Source organism: Manacus candei, unplaced genomic scaffold (genome assembly GCF_025592945.1).
Source record: "Manacus candei isolate 608988 ecotype Guabito, Panama unplaced genomic scaffold, ASM2559294v1 h1tg000028l, whole genome shotgun sequence".
NCBI lineage: Eukaryota > Metazoa > Chordata > Aves > Passeriformes > Pipridae > Manacus > Manacus candei.
Window position 1 is genome coordinate 21638227 of NW_026138076.1, and position 17194 is coordinate 21655420.

The following is a 17194-nucleotide window of genomic DNA, read 5'->3' on the forward strand; positions in this document are numbered from 1 at the left end:
ATATCTTGCCTTTTTGTCTTACTTCCATCGTATTTCTGGTATGCCTGCTATGACCTTGATTAAAACTAGACATTCAGGCTTTACGTCTTGTGCCAAGCTATATATAAATGTTTTGGTGTTTTTTATGTATGGATGTTCTCAAGTCAGACTGTGCTAGACAGTGATTTCTCAAGTGAATTTTGAAAACTTCAGACCACTGTCTTATTAGGTATACAGACGATTCCATTCCTAGTGGAAGGGAGAGAATGTGCTCTTATTCATCTGATATTTCGTCCCTTGCTACATTGCTTAAAACTCTCCAATAATATATTAAATAACAGCACCTTCCTGAGTTTTTTTTTTTTTGGTTTTTTTTGTTTGTTTGTTTTTGTTTTTTTTTCATTTAAGATTAAAGTAATTTACAGATTCCCACTACTCCACATTTCTGCAGATCCTAAAGAATCTGTACTCCTCTTCCTACAACTGTTTTTTCAGGCATGCATTGAAGCTTTACCATCTAACTTTGAGAGCATTTTAAAGAAGGCTGTAGTCCAGGTTTGGTCTTTAACTTTCAGACTATGTTTTATTTCCAGACCTTTTCTCCTGTCCCATCCCATATCACTGGTCCCTACGTGGCCTTTCACCCCCTCCATGAATTTCTAGAGAGATCATCAAGGCAAGTTTTGAGGGTGGCTACATTTACAGCTCTCATTTACTTCATTATGTGGTCCTGTTATACAGCAAACCCCTTTCTGACTCACCCATAATTGTTGCTTTGGGTTTTTAACTTAGATGGGTTCCTACTTCAGAGAGGATATCCTTGCTAAAAGAAGGTTGTGTATTGCATTATTTACTAATTTACGTGACCTGCCTTGTCACTGCCAAGTTAGGAAATCAAACCTGTTCTGTTGCCTTGGTGTTTGATTCAGTTTAAATATTACAGGTAGTGTGATTTGCATGTTCTAGTATTTAGTTGAAGCGCATTGTAGACCTAGAAAGTTAATTGTTTTGTATGTCTTTTCTGCATTTTTCCAATGTTTGGGAAGATGATGGACTACTTTTGTCCATCTTTTCTCCTAGGTAAGTCACTGGAGCCTTACTTTTGTTTATCTCTAAAGAGATATGTTTGTCCCAACTTATAACTTGTTGTAGGGAACTTACTGTCTAACACAGTCTTTTCTTGCCCTTGAGGCATGTGTCACAATTGATGGGCTGGATGGGCTCTGAGCAACCTGGTCTGGTGGGAGGTGTCCCTGCCCATGGCAGGGGGATTGGAACTAGGCGATCTTTAGGATTCCTTCCAACCCAAAATATCTGTGATTCTATATGATTGTCCTCAGTAAAAGTTTCTAGCAGGACACAATAAATGTTCAGGAGTGGGTTGGGATTTTGTTTGGTTGGTTTTTTTGTTGTTGTTTTTTTTTGTTTGTTTTGTTTTTGGTTGGTTGGTTGGTTTTGGTTTTTTAATATTGCAGCTGTAAGGAAGATCTGTTGGGGGGAACAGCTTTTTCAGACTTTATGATAACAGAAGTATGTTGGCTGAGTTAGTGTGTGCTGAGTAAATTAGTGTTGTGTCCCACGAAGAGGTTTCATCGCGGCCTCCTGAGGGCACTCTATCCTAAGGCATTACTGTATTGGTAATGCCTTGGTAGGTAAATCTGTATGAATATAGGGAAGTATGGTTGCCTGTGTAAATGCAAACTGGATGGCTGGCATTGCTGTTACTAGTTTTGTAAAATCCAATTCCCCATGTCCTGAGCTGTTTGGGGATTTAAGGCATGATTTTTAAAGATGGAAATGATTTCAATACTGAGATCAGAGAAATCTGGATAGAAAGTGGATACCTAAATACCAGCATTCAAAATCTCTTTGTTACATTATTATCCATGGTTAAAACATACATTGCAATTATTATTTATTGCTGTAAGACAAATTTTCCTACTTTGATGTGTTGCATAGTATGAGAGGTTGCACTGCATGTGATGTATGTTTTCTGTTGCAATTATGTAACCTTTTTTTTCCTGGAAGCATAATGTAGTTCATTTAAATAAAGCAAATGAAAACTACTCTTCAAGACCAGGTGCACCCACCTAATTCAGTTAATCAGTGTTTGAAAAGACGGGACAAATGTAGTGGTGGAGAGAAGTCATCGCATGTGCTTAATGCCTGAAGAAGTAAGAACTCTGCTGAAGCCCCAAATTGGATTTGATTTTCATGCACATGTTCAATTGCAGATCATGTGCTGAAGGCTCTTTTACTGTCGATATGTCTGTTAAGTTAGTAACAAATAGTACCTGTACCTTGACAGACATCTTTAGATCAGCATGACTAGTATCTTATGTTTTCATTTTTCATATTAACAGCTCATCTCTGTTAAGATCTGGGATTTTTTTTTTTGTTATATTGTATATAACAAAATTGCCAGTTTGGTTATAATGATGTCAAACACCTTGAGACACTGTCAAAGCAAAAGCCACCAATGGTATCATTACACACACATTGGGGCAGTGTCAGTGGGAATGTGGGGGCAGATGTCACTGAGCAAATGGAGTTGTGTGGATGTTACCATTCCCCAGGCTGTTGGCTGATGGTACTGAAGTGCCCTTGCATGTGTAGCGTGCTGATAGGTTTGAAATTGCTGCATGATTTTGAACAGTTTGTTTAGGAATAACTGCAAGCTGATTATATGGTATTGCTGAAATGTGTTACTGAAGCAGTTTGATGTTTTGTGAATTCTAATTTGCAGATCTTCCATCTCTGTATTTCTAGTGCTAAATGCATTGGAAGTACATGTTGCAGCTATATGTTGGAGGCTGCACTTTAAACAGATTTTTCACCTGTATGTTGATGACTTTTTAAAAGCTCTAAGTTGCAATGTTTTGATTCTGCTGCTCTCAATCTGCTCTTTTATCTTATTTTTTCAGATGGCTGGTAGATTTCTAGTGAAAACTTCCTGCAACTTCAGAGAAAAGAAGCAATATAGTAGTGTTATGTGTTTTGTATAGATGCCATTTAGTGTGCATGTATGATTTTTGATGGTGAGATGTGTCTGCCAGCAGTCGACTGGAACTGCATCCATTCTCTGCAGGCTCTTATATCTCTGTTGTTGGAAGTCATATATAGAACTGACAGCACCTGTAATTTTATAGTTCACCATAATTTTCAGGGCTTCAGCCTGAGCTTTCTGCTGTGCATTGAAGCCGTATTCAATCAATCTGTCAATATGAGATGAGGGAGGTTAATTTACTATGTTTTACTAAGTTTTCTGTGCAGTCTTTATTTCTATAAACACCATGGTGTCTTTCTTCCTAATGCTGTATTATCTGGCTTCTAGTAAAGCTTACCATGTGCCTGTATCTTTCATTGATTTATTAAGGTGGTTTCTTTCCACTTTGGGGAGAACCAAATATACTAATTAATATGCAAGGTGAGTTTGGTTTATAGGAAATTATTTATTCTGATGTGTTCAGCTGAAGCTGTCCATGAAGAGCTGCTTGCTTTGCCAAAGTAGTAAACTGAGTTTTGCCTCTAAAAAAGGACAGCTTATTTTAGCTGCCCTTACTGTGTTATCCTTTGTAATTAGGAACTGTATTTCTGCTGTAGTAAGTGCTGATTAATGCTCTGCTATGTCAGCTTCCTGACTTCCACATTCAGCTCAGCCCTGCTTCCTGGGGGTTCAGTCCCGAATTCTGGCTTGACTCTGCCAAAAGCAGTCAGGACAAATCTGAACATGGAAGTGAGGACAGTGCAGACACACTCATCATCAACTTTCCCCCTCCCCCAGCTTCAGGTGTTGTGTTCTTTTTGCTTCACCTTAGGCTTTGATGCCACTTGTCCTCGGCAGAGACAGAACATTAATGTCTTAATCTTCGAAACTGGTGATTGTAAACACTGTGATGCTCCATCTCCTCTTTTAGGTTATATAGAGTGACCTGAAATGAATTTTTTTTAAAAATTAAAGTTACTAGCAGTAACTGTTCCTTTTTATGTAACCCTTTTTTACATGTTGCAAGAAAGCACTAATAATTACAAATGAAAACTTGTTCTGCTTTTATTAAGTTGGCTGTTTAATGGATTTGCTGCTCAGAAAAAGCTTTAAATTAATTTAAAAATTTGTTCATTCTTCTGTTGAGATTTTAAACTGTATTATGCTTTTCCTATACAGGACTGTGAGGGAAACACCTAACAGCCTATTTTAGGTTTTGAAATCTACGTTGTGTGATTGCACTTTGTGTCCTAGTGGAAAGTGGATTGGAACTTTACAAACTCAAATTGTTGCGAGTTGCTGCTGTTCCATACTTGAAATGGCATCATTTACGTATAGTTCAAGATCTTTGGATTTACTAATAGTTGTGATGATAGAAGAATTATGTTTGATTTTGGTTTTCATTTACTGTACATTACTAAACAAATTAGTAAATTACCTGAGACTGTACAGACTGTACAGTTGAAGTTAATACACAATTTAAAAAAACTAAGACTTTTATTGGAGATTAACAGTATAAAATGTTCAGTAAATCTGATTCCAACATATTGTTCTTTGAGACAGGCCCTTTCCTACAAGTGGCTCAGGCAGTTTGTAAGACAAGTGCTGCAGGTAAAAGCCATCTCCAAAATCCACTAGTCTTTAATATGCAATAGACTACAGGAATGTTGCCTATTGTATGGGAAATCTTATGAGGTATTTTCAGTACCTTTTGTGGTAGCTCAGAAAGGTCCTGTGCTTGGCCGTGTGGTTTTGTACAGATAGCCAAGAGTTGTCCAAAACAAAAAAGCTTGACAATACGATTCCCTGAAAGTGTGTTGTTAAACACATAGGGAAAAGTCCTACCATAGTGCATTCAGCATGATGAGATTTGTAGAACTCCTTCTGTAAATGATGTCACCATTCTGTGTAGTGGCCATGTGTTGTTATTTTTTTCTGCTTTCTTGTTCTTCAGCTCTTTCTGGACCATTTATGCTGCTACACAACTAGAAAGTGAGTGGTTACATAACTTGGCCCTTTCCCAAGGCTACCTGTTGCACTTCAATTGTTTTATAAAGCAAAAAATTTCTCCTTCCTGGTGCTGTTGAACTGAAGTTCATTCATCTCCATTCCCTGTACAGCTGCTGAAATCACTGCTGTACAGGTACTGCTGCTTCTAGCCTGGTTTTTTTGCTCTAAGCCTGAGTTGATTATGTTCCAAACACATTTTTATTAGAGATGCAACGCAGTACAAGATTATTTTATGTCTTATTCACACTTCTGTAAAAGGATGCAAACTGTGGCTTAATTCTGAATTAGAGTTGCAAGCTTTAAGGCAAGTCAAAGAATTCTGTTTGCTGTCTGGAATACATTGTAAATTCCTTGGGGCAGGAGCTTTGTTTCTGTCTGCCTGATGTGTCTTAAGTGCTCATAGTTCTGTTCAAACAGAATATCTGTGTAGAGGGAAGGTTGTTTCTTTTAGTCAGTTCAGGAGAATGAGTTAAATGTCAGCAAATTCTAGCCCTTGCATGTACATCTGCATTGTGAGGCAGAGAATTAGCCAATGTGCATAATCCAAGCAGGCATTTGTAGTCCATGTATTATTTAATCTATACTACACAGTGTGGGTTTGGCAGCTGGGTCATCCAGGCAGAGCATGCAGCTGATCCCCTCAGTATCATGGCATGTGAGCTCATGAAGTACTTACATATGAAATCTGTTTGGGCTACTTGCAGAGATAAGGATGTAGTTGACCATATGTGGGGAATCAAGGCATTTATTACCACACAACCTAAGTGAATTAAAATAGACTTTGAAAGTGGTGATATAGAAAGAAACAATTATTTATAAGCTGGGGTTTCAAGTTGGACTGGTTTTGATCCCCAACTGCCAGTTGGCTGTGGTGAAGAAAAACTGTGTACGTTAACTAATTGTTGCTGTAGCCCTAAAGCTGCAGCATAAAGGCACTGTGTGCTAAGGTACAGCACCCAGCTGGAAAAACCTTCACGCATGTGGAATTTTGCAATTTTGCATCTCACTGTTGCTACTCTTGATAGAGGTTTCTGTCATCATCCTGAAGGTTGTGGCATTGAGTCTTTGACTGCTATGAATATACTTGAACTGATCAGCTTCCTAAGTAATGTGAAGTCTGCCCATAGCTAAACTGGAAGTCTTGCAAAAAGTCAAGGCTCTTTTTTTTTAGTCCTATAAAATGACAAAAGAACACTCTCAGGTCATACTATCTATCTTTGGAATATGTGGAAGAAGATTAAACTTCTGAAAGTCACTTTGATGCTTCCAAGAATTTTAGCTTTTTGGCCTGAAAAGTATTTCATTTGCTTGTGCCACACTTCTATCTCTGAATTTGTAAAGCCAAACAGTCCCAGTAACTAAGTAACAGCACAGCTGAATGTTTTCATAAAAACAACGTTGCTGCTTAGAGATGTGATTTACTACTTAAGTGTCTGTCTGTACATATATACAGAGGCAAAAAGTGATGATGACCTCATCTTAAACAAGCTCAGAAAAGCAGCCTTAGTTTTATAGTCTCCCAGCCAAAGACAATGGGGAGACAGAACTCCATTGACTTCAGTTGCAGCATCATCATTGTCAGTACTCACTTAATTGCTGACATAATCCTGTTTGTAATGATCAATGTTTGAAATGTAAATCTAAAAAAAAAAAATAGATTATTTTGCATCTTTTCTGATATCTTAACAGAGAGGAAAGGAGAAACTAGTTAATAGCAGGATTTTACAAGTAAATAGGATTTTTTTTTTAAATTTTGATATTGCCTTGTTAGCAGGCTGTTCTTAAATGGATTTAACAGCATTCAGACCATGCCCTTTACTTAAATCAGTTGCAAGTGATGATATATTGCAATTACTACACATACAAAACAGACCTGCATATTTTCTAACCTATTAAAAAAAAAGCATCTTCCAGTACTTCTCTGGCAAAAGTTTCTAGAAGTCATGTTCCTCTGTTCTGTTCAAACAAGATTTCAGGTCACAAGCATAATAATCTGATAAATTCTAGTAATTTTTAGATGCTGCATGGAGCTCTCATTTCACCTCATACATTTCATGTATTCATAATATTTAAAATCTACCAATCTTACACTTGCATGCTCATACTGAAACAGTTATTAGTCTTTACCAGAAGGAAAGAATTCTATTTGTGTAATATTTATTGATGTTAAACCCACATTATATCAGCACAACAATCCAAAGTAATGATTATACATTTTTATAAATACAAATAAAAGGTGGCAAAATAATGCTAGTGAAGCTAAACAAAAAAGTAAATTAGCATGTCACAGTTGAGGAAAATTTGGCAAAAGATATGACATACTTCTAGAATAGAATCAAATTATTCTTAGCTGACAAACTATGACGTTAATCTAGATTAACGATCCCCATTACTGGTCATATCCTGCACCAAAATAGTACTACCTTGTGTTTATTAGTCACTAAAAACAAAACAAACTTTGTGTGCTTACAAAGCAATACACGTATAGCAGTAATGCAATATATGGTGTACACAATTACAAAATTAAAAAAAAAAAAAACAAAACAACAAACCAAACAAATCCCTAAGGACTTCTGAATAAATGAACTGAGATAGAAGATTTCAATACTTTTATTATAAATAATGAAAGATACCATATATGTGCTTCATATAAGGAATACAGTGTTTTCCTTTCCTAGCAAAGTATTGTAGCTCGTACCATCAAAACACTCATTTTTCTTGTCAGGCCTAGTAATTCTTCCATCCCTCCCTCTCCTTCAACTGAGATTCATTTTGTTCTAATTTAAAACTACCTAGTCAGGTGTGACTTAAATGGGGCTCCACACTGATGTGGATTTGCCTTGCATTCTGAAAGTAGCCTTCAGGCTTTTCACCTATGGTGTACAGACTCTACCCCTTAAAAGAGCTGTCATTTGCCTGCAGTCAAGAGAAGGAAAAAATAAAATCTACCAGAGATACATGCTATGTTCAGAAGAAAAAACAAAAAGGAGCACATTTCATGTAGTTTTTGTCTATCTTCATTTTCTACTTCCTCAGATCTGCAAGCCTATCACCTCTGATGTATACATGTCACTTAAATTTGTATTGCAGTTTCAACCCATTTTTCACTTACTGTACATTTCTAAAATCCTCATACATAGTACACAAGATTTAAACAGTTGAACATCCCATACATACACTCCCTAGTTTTCAGCTCACCTTAGAATTTCAGATTCTTGAATGGGAGTATTACGAGGTTACAGACTACCTTCAGGAAATCCACAGTTTCAACCTCTTGCCCAGTGCCCCTCCCACCCCTTGCAGTAACCCACTGCAGTGGTTCCTACGGTCAGCATTTTTTTCCCATCTAGTTACCAATATGTGTAATCTGAAGTAGACTGTTAGTACATGTCAGCTCTTCTTTGTTATTGTGCAGAAGTTAAATTACTTCTGCTTAGACTGCCTTTGCTGTACGTTTGTAAGTAAGCCTCCTCCTAGATAGCAAAAAGGAAAAACACAAATGAATTTTAAGTTAGGATGTTGATGTCCGTACTAACAGCATTGAAGGCAAGATATTTTTTTTCACTGTTGAATAGAAAGCAGTTTGCAGAGATACAGCATTTGCTTACATTTCTCTTCCTTGTCCCTTCCTGTTTTATTCTTGTAATATTGCACTTGTTCATTATAGCTGTCAGAACATGTTGCCATTTTAGAACTGTCGATAATCAGACATTCTGATTTTCTTTGTGATCTAACGGCCTTGAAGAAAACATCTTTCACCATTAAGATTGTGGTAGCATCTACTTACTGCTTATGAAGCATGTAACGAAAAATAGTGTTCTCTTCTGAAAAATCTGTCTCTCTGATGTATTTTGGCATCTATGAAAAGGGTTATGAAGCAATGTAGGTTAAGGAACCGGTGAATGTGATTTGTTGTGCAATGTGTACATTCCTATTAATAATCTATCTATTCTTCTAATTTGGTATAATGAATAAGGAATATATGGTTATTGTGTTTGTTGTTTATCTTTTGTACTTGAAGGTGTCTGCCCTTGCATAAAGTGACATAGGAGTATCATTGGTCATGGCAATGGCTTTCAGTGTTTCTGCTTTGAAAGAAAACGATGGAAGCGGCAGTTGAATCTACAGATCATCACTCTCTACCAGGCCAGGTTGCATTGTCAGGTGGACTGGATTTGCTTCCGGCTGGAAAGCTGCTTTGATGTCTAGTCCTTGGTCACAAAGTGCAGCGTATCGGCTGGCTGAGGGCCGCACCTTCTTTGGCTTGGTTGTCTGAGGTGGTTGTTGCCACTGAGCTGTAGAGTAAAAAGGAAAGACAAAATGTTAGCTCTCTTGAGCTGTGCATCAAAGCATGCCAGCTGCTCAATTAACCCTTTGTAAGGGGTTACTAACTTTGTAAAGAAGTTACTAACTTCTGAGCAGCAGAAAACCATTATATCAAAGGTAAGTTTGTTTAATTTCTTGGCATTGTTTTTTTTTTTTCTCCCAGCATCTAGTTTCACCTTCAAATGTGGTAAGCCAAAAACAACACAGTCTGTGTTTGTTACTTTTTGGCATTGTTTTGTACCTTTCCTAGTGCCACTGAGAAGGGTGACAGCAAGGAGGTTGTTTCCGGGCACTCATATTACAGTAACAGGCTTGTTCTAAGGTTATTTGTTGTATTTAAAAGGAAATGATCTGGCTGCCCTTGCCAACCCTTGTATGCTGAAGAACACTGAGCCAAGTCTGTATTTCACCACCCCAGAAATCATCCTTTATCATTCCAGTGTCCCCCCTTCCATCTTCCCTACCCCGCCTTAATTCTTGTTACGAGAAGACTGGTAAGAGATACTGCTTTAAGAAAACATTCACTATGTAAGGGAACAAACTGAGTAATTAAGCAGAAAGCTGTAAAAACATCTACTACACTTCTGGTAGCTGTCACAGGTGTATTACAGACTAATGTACAAAAGAATACAAAAGGTTAGGGAGGTGCTAGCAGAGCAGTAGTAATAATGATCCACAGAAATAATGTAATCATGCCGTTATCTGTTGTTAATTAGCTATATTTAATGTACTAAGCAAAAACAGAAAGCATGCACTTGTTTAGGTATCTGAAAGGTGGTGAAATGTACTTTGACAGAGCATTTGTTGTCTTGAAGTGGATGTTTACTATTGAGGAGAAACTATAAACAAAAGAAAGAGAGACCAATGTAAACCATTCTGTGAACAAACTAAAACTTATAGAACTATTGCTTTTCGGGGGATTTATATGATCATGAAAATTGAAGTCACTTACTATAAACATCCAACCTGGCAGTGCAAGACACAATCCCAGCCTCATTCTTAGCTGAAACAGTGTACCAGCCAGCATCCTCCTTTGTAGCTCCCTGAATAAGCAGGCAAATGTAGCCGTAGTTATCTTGGTGCATGCTAATCAAAAGAAAAGTAGAAAATTACTATTTAAATTGCCAGACAGTGTAGACTATTTTAAAATGTCATTATAGACTGATCCAATCTTAGTTACAGATTAATTATAGTCCACTTTTAATTAATATGGAAATTAGCAAGTAGAAAATAAAACCTTGAGTGTGCTTAACAATTTAAAATTGAAATTGAAATTGAATTGAAAACTGAGAAGAAAAAAATGCATGAAGTAACTTCTCTTTTACAATTACAGATTGAGACATCTGGAGCAGCAGGGACACCAGATCTTACCCAATTTTTTTGAGGAAGTGATAAAGGAACTTGAGGAACATCTTAGAATTTAAAATACTGAATCTTAGTTTCTTAACTATACAGCAGAATTATGAATCAAAGTTTCTGCTGAAAAGCAGATAGCATTCCTTAAGAGCCTTGATTTTTCACTAGCAAATTTCTGTAAGTCTTGGTTCTGGAAGAGAAAAACTAGCTTGCCACTTGCTTGAAGTGCAAACGTAGTTGTATAAGTCTAATGATGGAAAACAAGTAACATTTTACTTCTGGCTCAGCTGCCATGTTGGCTGCAAGTTTGAGTAAATGTTATAAATTATTACAATCACTAGTTAATATTTATGAGATACTGTTCACACGAAGCATTCTTCTGACCTTTCCAGTTTTTATTTGTGTTACAGGATATATCATCATTGAAATTACACAGGGGGAGATTATTCTAAGACAGTCTAACCTCACTCGGTCAGTGTTGTATGTGAGTGACTCATTCTCTTTCTTCCAAAATATCTGAGGAGATGGTTCCCCCGAGATCCGACACTCCAGTCGCACCGGGAATCCCTCAGTCACACCTGTGTTTTGTAGCTTTTCTATAAACACAGGTGCTTTTTGTACTTCCTTAGCTGTGAAAATAAAGATTGCAGTTATGTTGACACTAGTCTGTGAAAACATAGCCCTTCTTTCAGCAGCATGCTAAAAACGATAATGAAAGACCTCAGTGGCAGGAAACATAAGTGTTGTCTTCATTAACTACAAAGTTCAGTTGTGGTTCCTCTGAAGAAAACAGTCACATCCATATTTTAGTAGGGGAAAAGTGCGTGCTAAAAGAGCTGATTCTTCCCCAGAAGAATTGAAATGTAGAGCATGAAGACTAGATAAACTGGCTGCACTGTGCTTAGTAAAATGTGCTCCTTGATATTCCATAAAAGTGTGGACTTTTAATTGTAGAAGGAACTGTTCTACCCGAAGTCTGGAGTGGCATTAGACTGATATGTTGTGAAATGCACAGGTCATATCCTGCTGGCTGCTCGGCAGTAAGCGCGCATCTAGATTGTCATTAAGAAAAATATTCATGGAAATCATCTGGTTTGTGCCTCAGCCATGCCTCAGGCCAGCAGCCCTTCTTTCTTAACTGTGTGCACAGATATTACATGCCAGTCAACTTATGCCACAACATAACAAATATCTCACCTACAAATATACCATAAGTTCTGTTACTGCCAGGTTTCCTTTTCTTACCCCCTACCCCTCAATCACATCCTTTGATGTCACTTATGTTTTCTTTATTGATGTTATCCTGGCAGTGCTCAGCCTGAAAGCTTAGCATGAAGATGTTACCTGCAACAGTGAGCTCCAGGCTGAATGTATTTTCACCAGCTCGATTGCTGGCAATGCATGTGTAGATTCCAGCATCTCTGGATGTGACTGGTTCTATGATCAAGGAGTGCACACCATTCTCACGCACTAACATTTTGTGAGAACTATCAGGGCGAATTGGTCGTCCATTAAGTTGCCAGCTTAAGTCTGGAGTCGGTAATCCACTAACCTTGAGTATAAGGAAAATAATGGGAAATTGTTTTAGCCACATGAGACACTGGAGGAGACCTGACTTGTTACTTCAGATAACTTTGGTGGTGTTTGCTACCACAGGTGTACCAAAAGTTTTAGAGATCTAGTTCTGTCCTGATTTACACGTTGAGTCAATTGTATTCATTTACTTACTTTCTGGCCAACTCTCTGAATTCCATGATGTCTTATGGGCATGACTGAAAAAAGATCAGCTAAATAAAAATACACAGCAAAACAAAAGGCAAGGTGACACCTTTTGTCTTTTTTTATTGTTTGCTCTTCAAGTGGAATGAGAAGATACTCCTTTCTAGATTAACTTCTTGTTGGAAAACTTGCAGACAAAAAGATGTTAGCTGACTAATTACTGAACTCTTAAGTTCCATTCCACTTAGGTGTAACCTAGTGACAGCACTGCCTGCAATAGTTAATACTAGTCTGTGTCAACAAGTCTTGTACTTTTGAAAGCTGTGCCACTTGCTGTGGGGACTGCTCAAGAACAAATAGCTTCTCCCAAATAGGTCAGCATAAAGTAAACGGAAGTCACCCAAGCCTGCATTATTTCTGTCCAGCAAAGTCATTAATCAGGATTATATTGTTTGAAACTTTAACAGGAGTTCAAAACTCAAGGAGTAAAAGGACTTAAAATGGAGAGGCACACTGTCTTTGTAGCGTGTGCTGCTTCCCTCCACACCCCAGCATAGCTGAATTCTATAAATCAGTTTACTGTGTGCCCGAAGCACTGTCATTGGAGGGGAGGAAAACTTTTATTGCGCCCTTACTCACTCAAAAGCAGGGAGATTAATTAACCTACTGACAGGCACTGAAACTGGCAATAGACAAAATAATTTTGAAAAGAAACCAGAGTGGTTTTTGAGTCAGCTAATGTTAGCAAAAGGTTGCTGCTACCCTTTGTGTGACACTTGCCTTGCAGTCCATCCTGCATAGTTTTCCTTCTTGAACAGTCAGGTCTCCAGGAGCCTGCAGAAAATGAGGCCGGAAGAATCGTTCCTGAATTGGTTCATTTTCATCACCACTGTCCCTTGATCGAGATCGTGGTCTTAAAATAACATGAAACAAAGTTAAATTATTTTTTTTTCTTTGCTAAATCAGAAAAACCATAATCACTTATAAGGCCGCTTTGAATTTTAAACTATTTCTTTGACCTATACCGTAATCACTCCGTATCTACACACAGGCACTGGTAGCATTTGCTCCAGACTGAATTAATTATAACACTGTACTTATTAATTACCTTCATTTAATTCACATGTTGTGGCAAAATATGACCTATAAAATAATCTTGCTACAGAATAATTTCTTGTAATATTAATTAATTTTATATACATGAGAGTATTTTTGTTTACAGTTAGTCTTTAAATCACTGACATACAAATAAAATAAGTTGACAGGTCTTGGTATGTAGCTTCAGTTCCGCATTTCTAATGTCCTGTGTATTTAGTCCCCTCACTGTTGCTGATGAGACCAGAAAGTACATGTACTGTTCATTCATTGTGGTTCCCTTTCAGAAAATAACAGCAGCTAAAAGCTAACTCATCTCAGTTGAGAAAAGACTTTTCACATCAGACTTATCTTCTCTTGTTCTGCACTAGAAAATTGTGTGTATTGAATTGCTGTGGATATTTATTCCTCATTTAACACTTTTTTTTGAGATACTCTTGAACATTTTCAAAGCCACCAAATATTGGTATCAAAACAATGAGGATTTCAGTTGTGAGCAATAGGAAGAAAAACTTTGGTTGTTAATTTTTTTCCACGATATCATTTAATCCATTTTCAGCATTGGCTATTCTTGTCTGTTAATTTAATCTACCAAATCTTTTTCTAATTGGTTCCTCACTTAACTGGATTTTTTTTCCATTGAAATTAGCATTATTGCATTTTGTGTGATTTTGTAATCAAAGAAACTTGAAACAAAATTTTAGATCCCTTTTTGTCCTTGCTGATCAGCTCCATTGGGTTCTGTTCTGCAAGACCAACTAGAAATGATGGTGTCTAGTCAAGTGAGTGCTGCACAGTGCAAGCAACCTGTGCAAAATCTGCTTCCACAGTAATCACATGCAGCCTGTTTAGAGACTGTTGATAAGATGCTAATGAAGTACAAGTAACTAGTGCTTTGTAAGTTCTTGTGAGGCTGAGCCAAACAGGTTAACTGGCATCTCTGGAGTGTGAGAGCCACCATCTCATTGCTGCAGCTGCATGAAAAGGCAGCAGTGGTCAAAACTGGGGGAGAAGAGGAGGGGCAGAAATTTATGCCAAATAAAATGGAAAACAAAAATGTTAATAATTTATGACCATAGATGTTGCATTTCTTTAAGTTTACCCCAAAATGGACTACTTTTTGAGCCTTTACCTTGAGAGGTGAAACCAATATTATTTTAATTCTAAAATATTTTGTAGTTTTAAAGAAATAATGAGTAGAGCCAAGTGCTTCAGGTGTCTAGGAATGACAAATGGCAATAGACTGGAATACCCTTGGATTCATTGTGGGCTCTTTAGAGTTGTGCTGAGGGCATCACATTGCATGGATTAGTTTCAGGAGAACTGACATCATGTACTGAGTGTGTGCAGGGGAGATTCCATGGGTTAGTATGGCACAATTCACTAGCAATTTCAGTGAGCAAGAAGCTGGAGAAGACTTCATGACTGACCGTACAGTAATGATCACTACTTTGGAAAAAAAGATTAAGTAACAATTAATCCCCTAATTGAGAGCAGGGAGATAGGAATGTTTAGTTTAAAATCTTCCTTAAATCTCATGCATTTTAAGATTTGCAATTTGCAATTCTGATTTATTTGCAATTCTGACTGCCATGCTTAGGTGACACAAAGTTGAGCACCATGTCATCTAAGGGATTGAGTCCAAGCTTTGTACAGGTCAGAAGATTTGTTTGTCAGCTAAGCAAATTTTGGAAAAACACATTAAGAGCGAAAAAACCCTCAGAGTTCTGCCAGAACACATTCTGTAAGAGATTAAATATACTCCAGGAAAAAGACTGTCAACAGTGTAACAGGTCATAAAGTTCATTAAGCTAATAATTACGCTTGTAATAAAAAAATTTTGTTGCTCTGAAGCAGAAAAGCAAATATAAATAATACTGTAATGCTACAGGAATGTTACTTATCAAAAGTCTATGGCAATAGATGTGACAAATATCACAGTGTATGGGGGAGCACAGTATTTTGGTATATCACATTAGAAAAGCCAGTGATGGGAGTCTGTCTTAGGAAGGTTTTACATGCTCCCATTTCATCAGTCTCTGATGAACTGGATGGTGGGAGTAGTGAGAACTGTCATTAAACAGAAATAGTGTTGTGCTGAATGCTTACAGAAACAGCTCTTCAGAGCAAAGATAAAGGGATGAGCCCTTCACATATGCTAATTTTACAGGAAATAAAAATCCTCGGTAATTGCCCTAATTTTAATTAAACTGCTGTATGGAAATCCCTTATTTATAATTTATTACTCTACTGGACACCCAAACACCCAACCCAAAGCAATAGTGGCTTGTTGAGTGCCTGTCTCCATTAGAAAATAAAATACCAACCTCGGACTTCGATTACATTTGAAGAGATTGAAAAGAAGCTCTTCCATTATTACCTGAGGTTTTTGTCCATCACAGAGAGAGACACACACATACACACATTTTGTCCTTCAGGAAGCTGCAGGAGCGGCAGCTGCTTGCTACTCTTGCACCTACCTAGATTCCTGTCACCCATTGCTGTTTTTAAAGATCTTTCCCCTTTCTCACCCTGTGTGTGCTAAGTTGAAACTTAGTTGAAACCTGATTCTTCACAGCAGGTTTTCCCTTCAGAGATTCACAGGGACTTTTCATTTTTACACATTATTTGCACGTGCCAAGTGCCTTAGTGACTATCTGGCTATGCCACATGGACCCAGCCTTTTCTGTACTCTTCTTACAATGCAGCGCTGCAGGGATATTCCCCTCCGGAGGGGATATCCCTCCGGGAGCACTCTGAACTTTGGACTTAATAGACCTAAAGGTGACACATTGGAGAGGGAGTTGGTAGGCTGGCTCAGCAAAATGCTGGGAAATGCTTCCAGGGCTGCAGGAAGGCCAGTTTGTTCCATGCAGGAATAAGATGGACCAGATCTTTTAAACAACCAACTTCACTTTCTAATACTTTCTAGTTGTCAGAGGGAGGAAGAGAGCCTGTTTTGCATACAGCAGTTCTACAGTACATACTAGTACCACTACTAACAGTTACAGAAATCCTTTCCTTGTTGACTGAGTAATTACATGTACTCTGTATATTACAGTTGGGCAATATTGAGATTCTATGGCTGTCATGACCATTAAGCAAAGCACATGCCTCATTACAGCAGAACAAGAACCAGAGCCCTTATACTCCCTTGAAAGCAGTTCTGTTTGGGTAACCAAAATGAATTTTTTTGTATCGTCTAAAGCTATCTAAGCTGTGCTAAAGAGCCTCATAAATACTTGGGAAATGAAAAAAAAATATTTGAAGGGAAAATTCCCTTATATGGTCCAAAAACATAAACCAAAGCTTCATATGAGAATAATTGTAAACTCACCAAAGATAAGTTTAATACTTTATTTCTGACTCATAATTCCTTATAAGAACCTGAACTGAAATATTAAAGAGGGAAATACTGAAATATTTCTAATGTAAATCTGATAAACCTCTTTGGCATGCAATTATTTCTGCTGTTCCTTTAAATGAGCACTTATTAGAAGCTGCAGAAGGATGCAGGTTCCTGGTAGAATACTAACCAGGTGAAATGTTTTTCAAAAGCCTGAGTGACAAGGTCCTTCCCTTACTGATAGTGTAATTTGGAATATGGAGTAACTAGTGAACACTACAAAGAAAGGAGGAGAAGACAGGTAAAATTAAAGATACTTAAAAGTCATGTCTTTTTAGAGGTTGCTTATACTTCTGAGTGTGCAAGCTCTGCAGCAA

General features: G+C 37.5%; 1 protein-coding gene across 9 annotated transcripts in view; it reads right to left on the reverse strand.

Moving 5' to 3' along the window:
* Window positions 1-7115: 7115 nt before the first annotated feature.
* The window catches only part of PALLD (palladin, cytoskeletal associated protein), a 201944-nt gene continuing 191865 nt past the window's right edge, over window positions 7116-17194 (reverse strand). For 8 of the 9 annotated variants that reach the window (XM_051790144.1, XM_051790147.1, XM_051790148.1 and 5 more), the window contains 5 exons: window positions 13157-13289; window positions 12002-12209; window positions 11121-11286; window positions 10254-10387; window positions 7116-9270 (listed from right to left, as the gene is read on the reverse strand). In XM_051790144.1, coding sequence (XP_051646104.1) covers window positions 9098-9270; window positions 10254-10387; window positions 11121-11286; window positions 12002-12209; window positions 13157-13289 — 814 coding nt within the window. In that variant the 3' untranslated portion in view covers window positions 7116-9097. Of the gene's footprint in view, window positions 9271-10089; window positions 10141-10253; window positions 10388-11120; window positions 11287-12001; window positions 12210-13156; window positions 13290-17194 lie in introns of all 9 variants that reach the window. The other variant, XM_051790146.1, reaches the window with a different exon arrangement.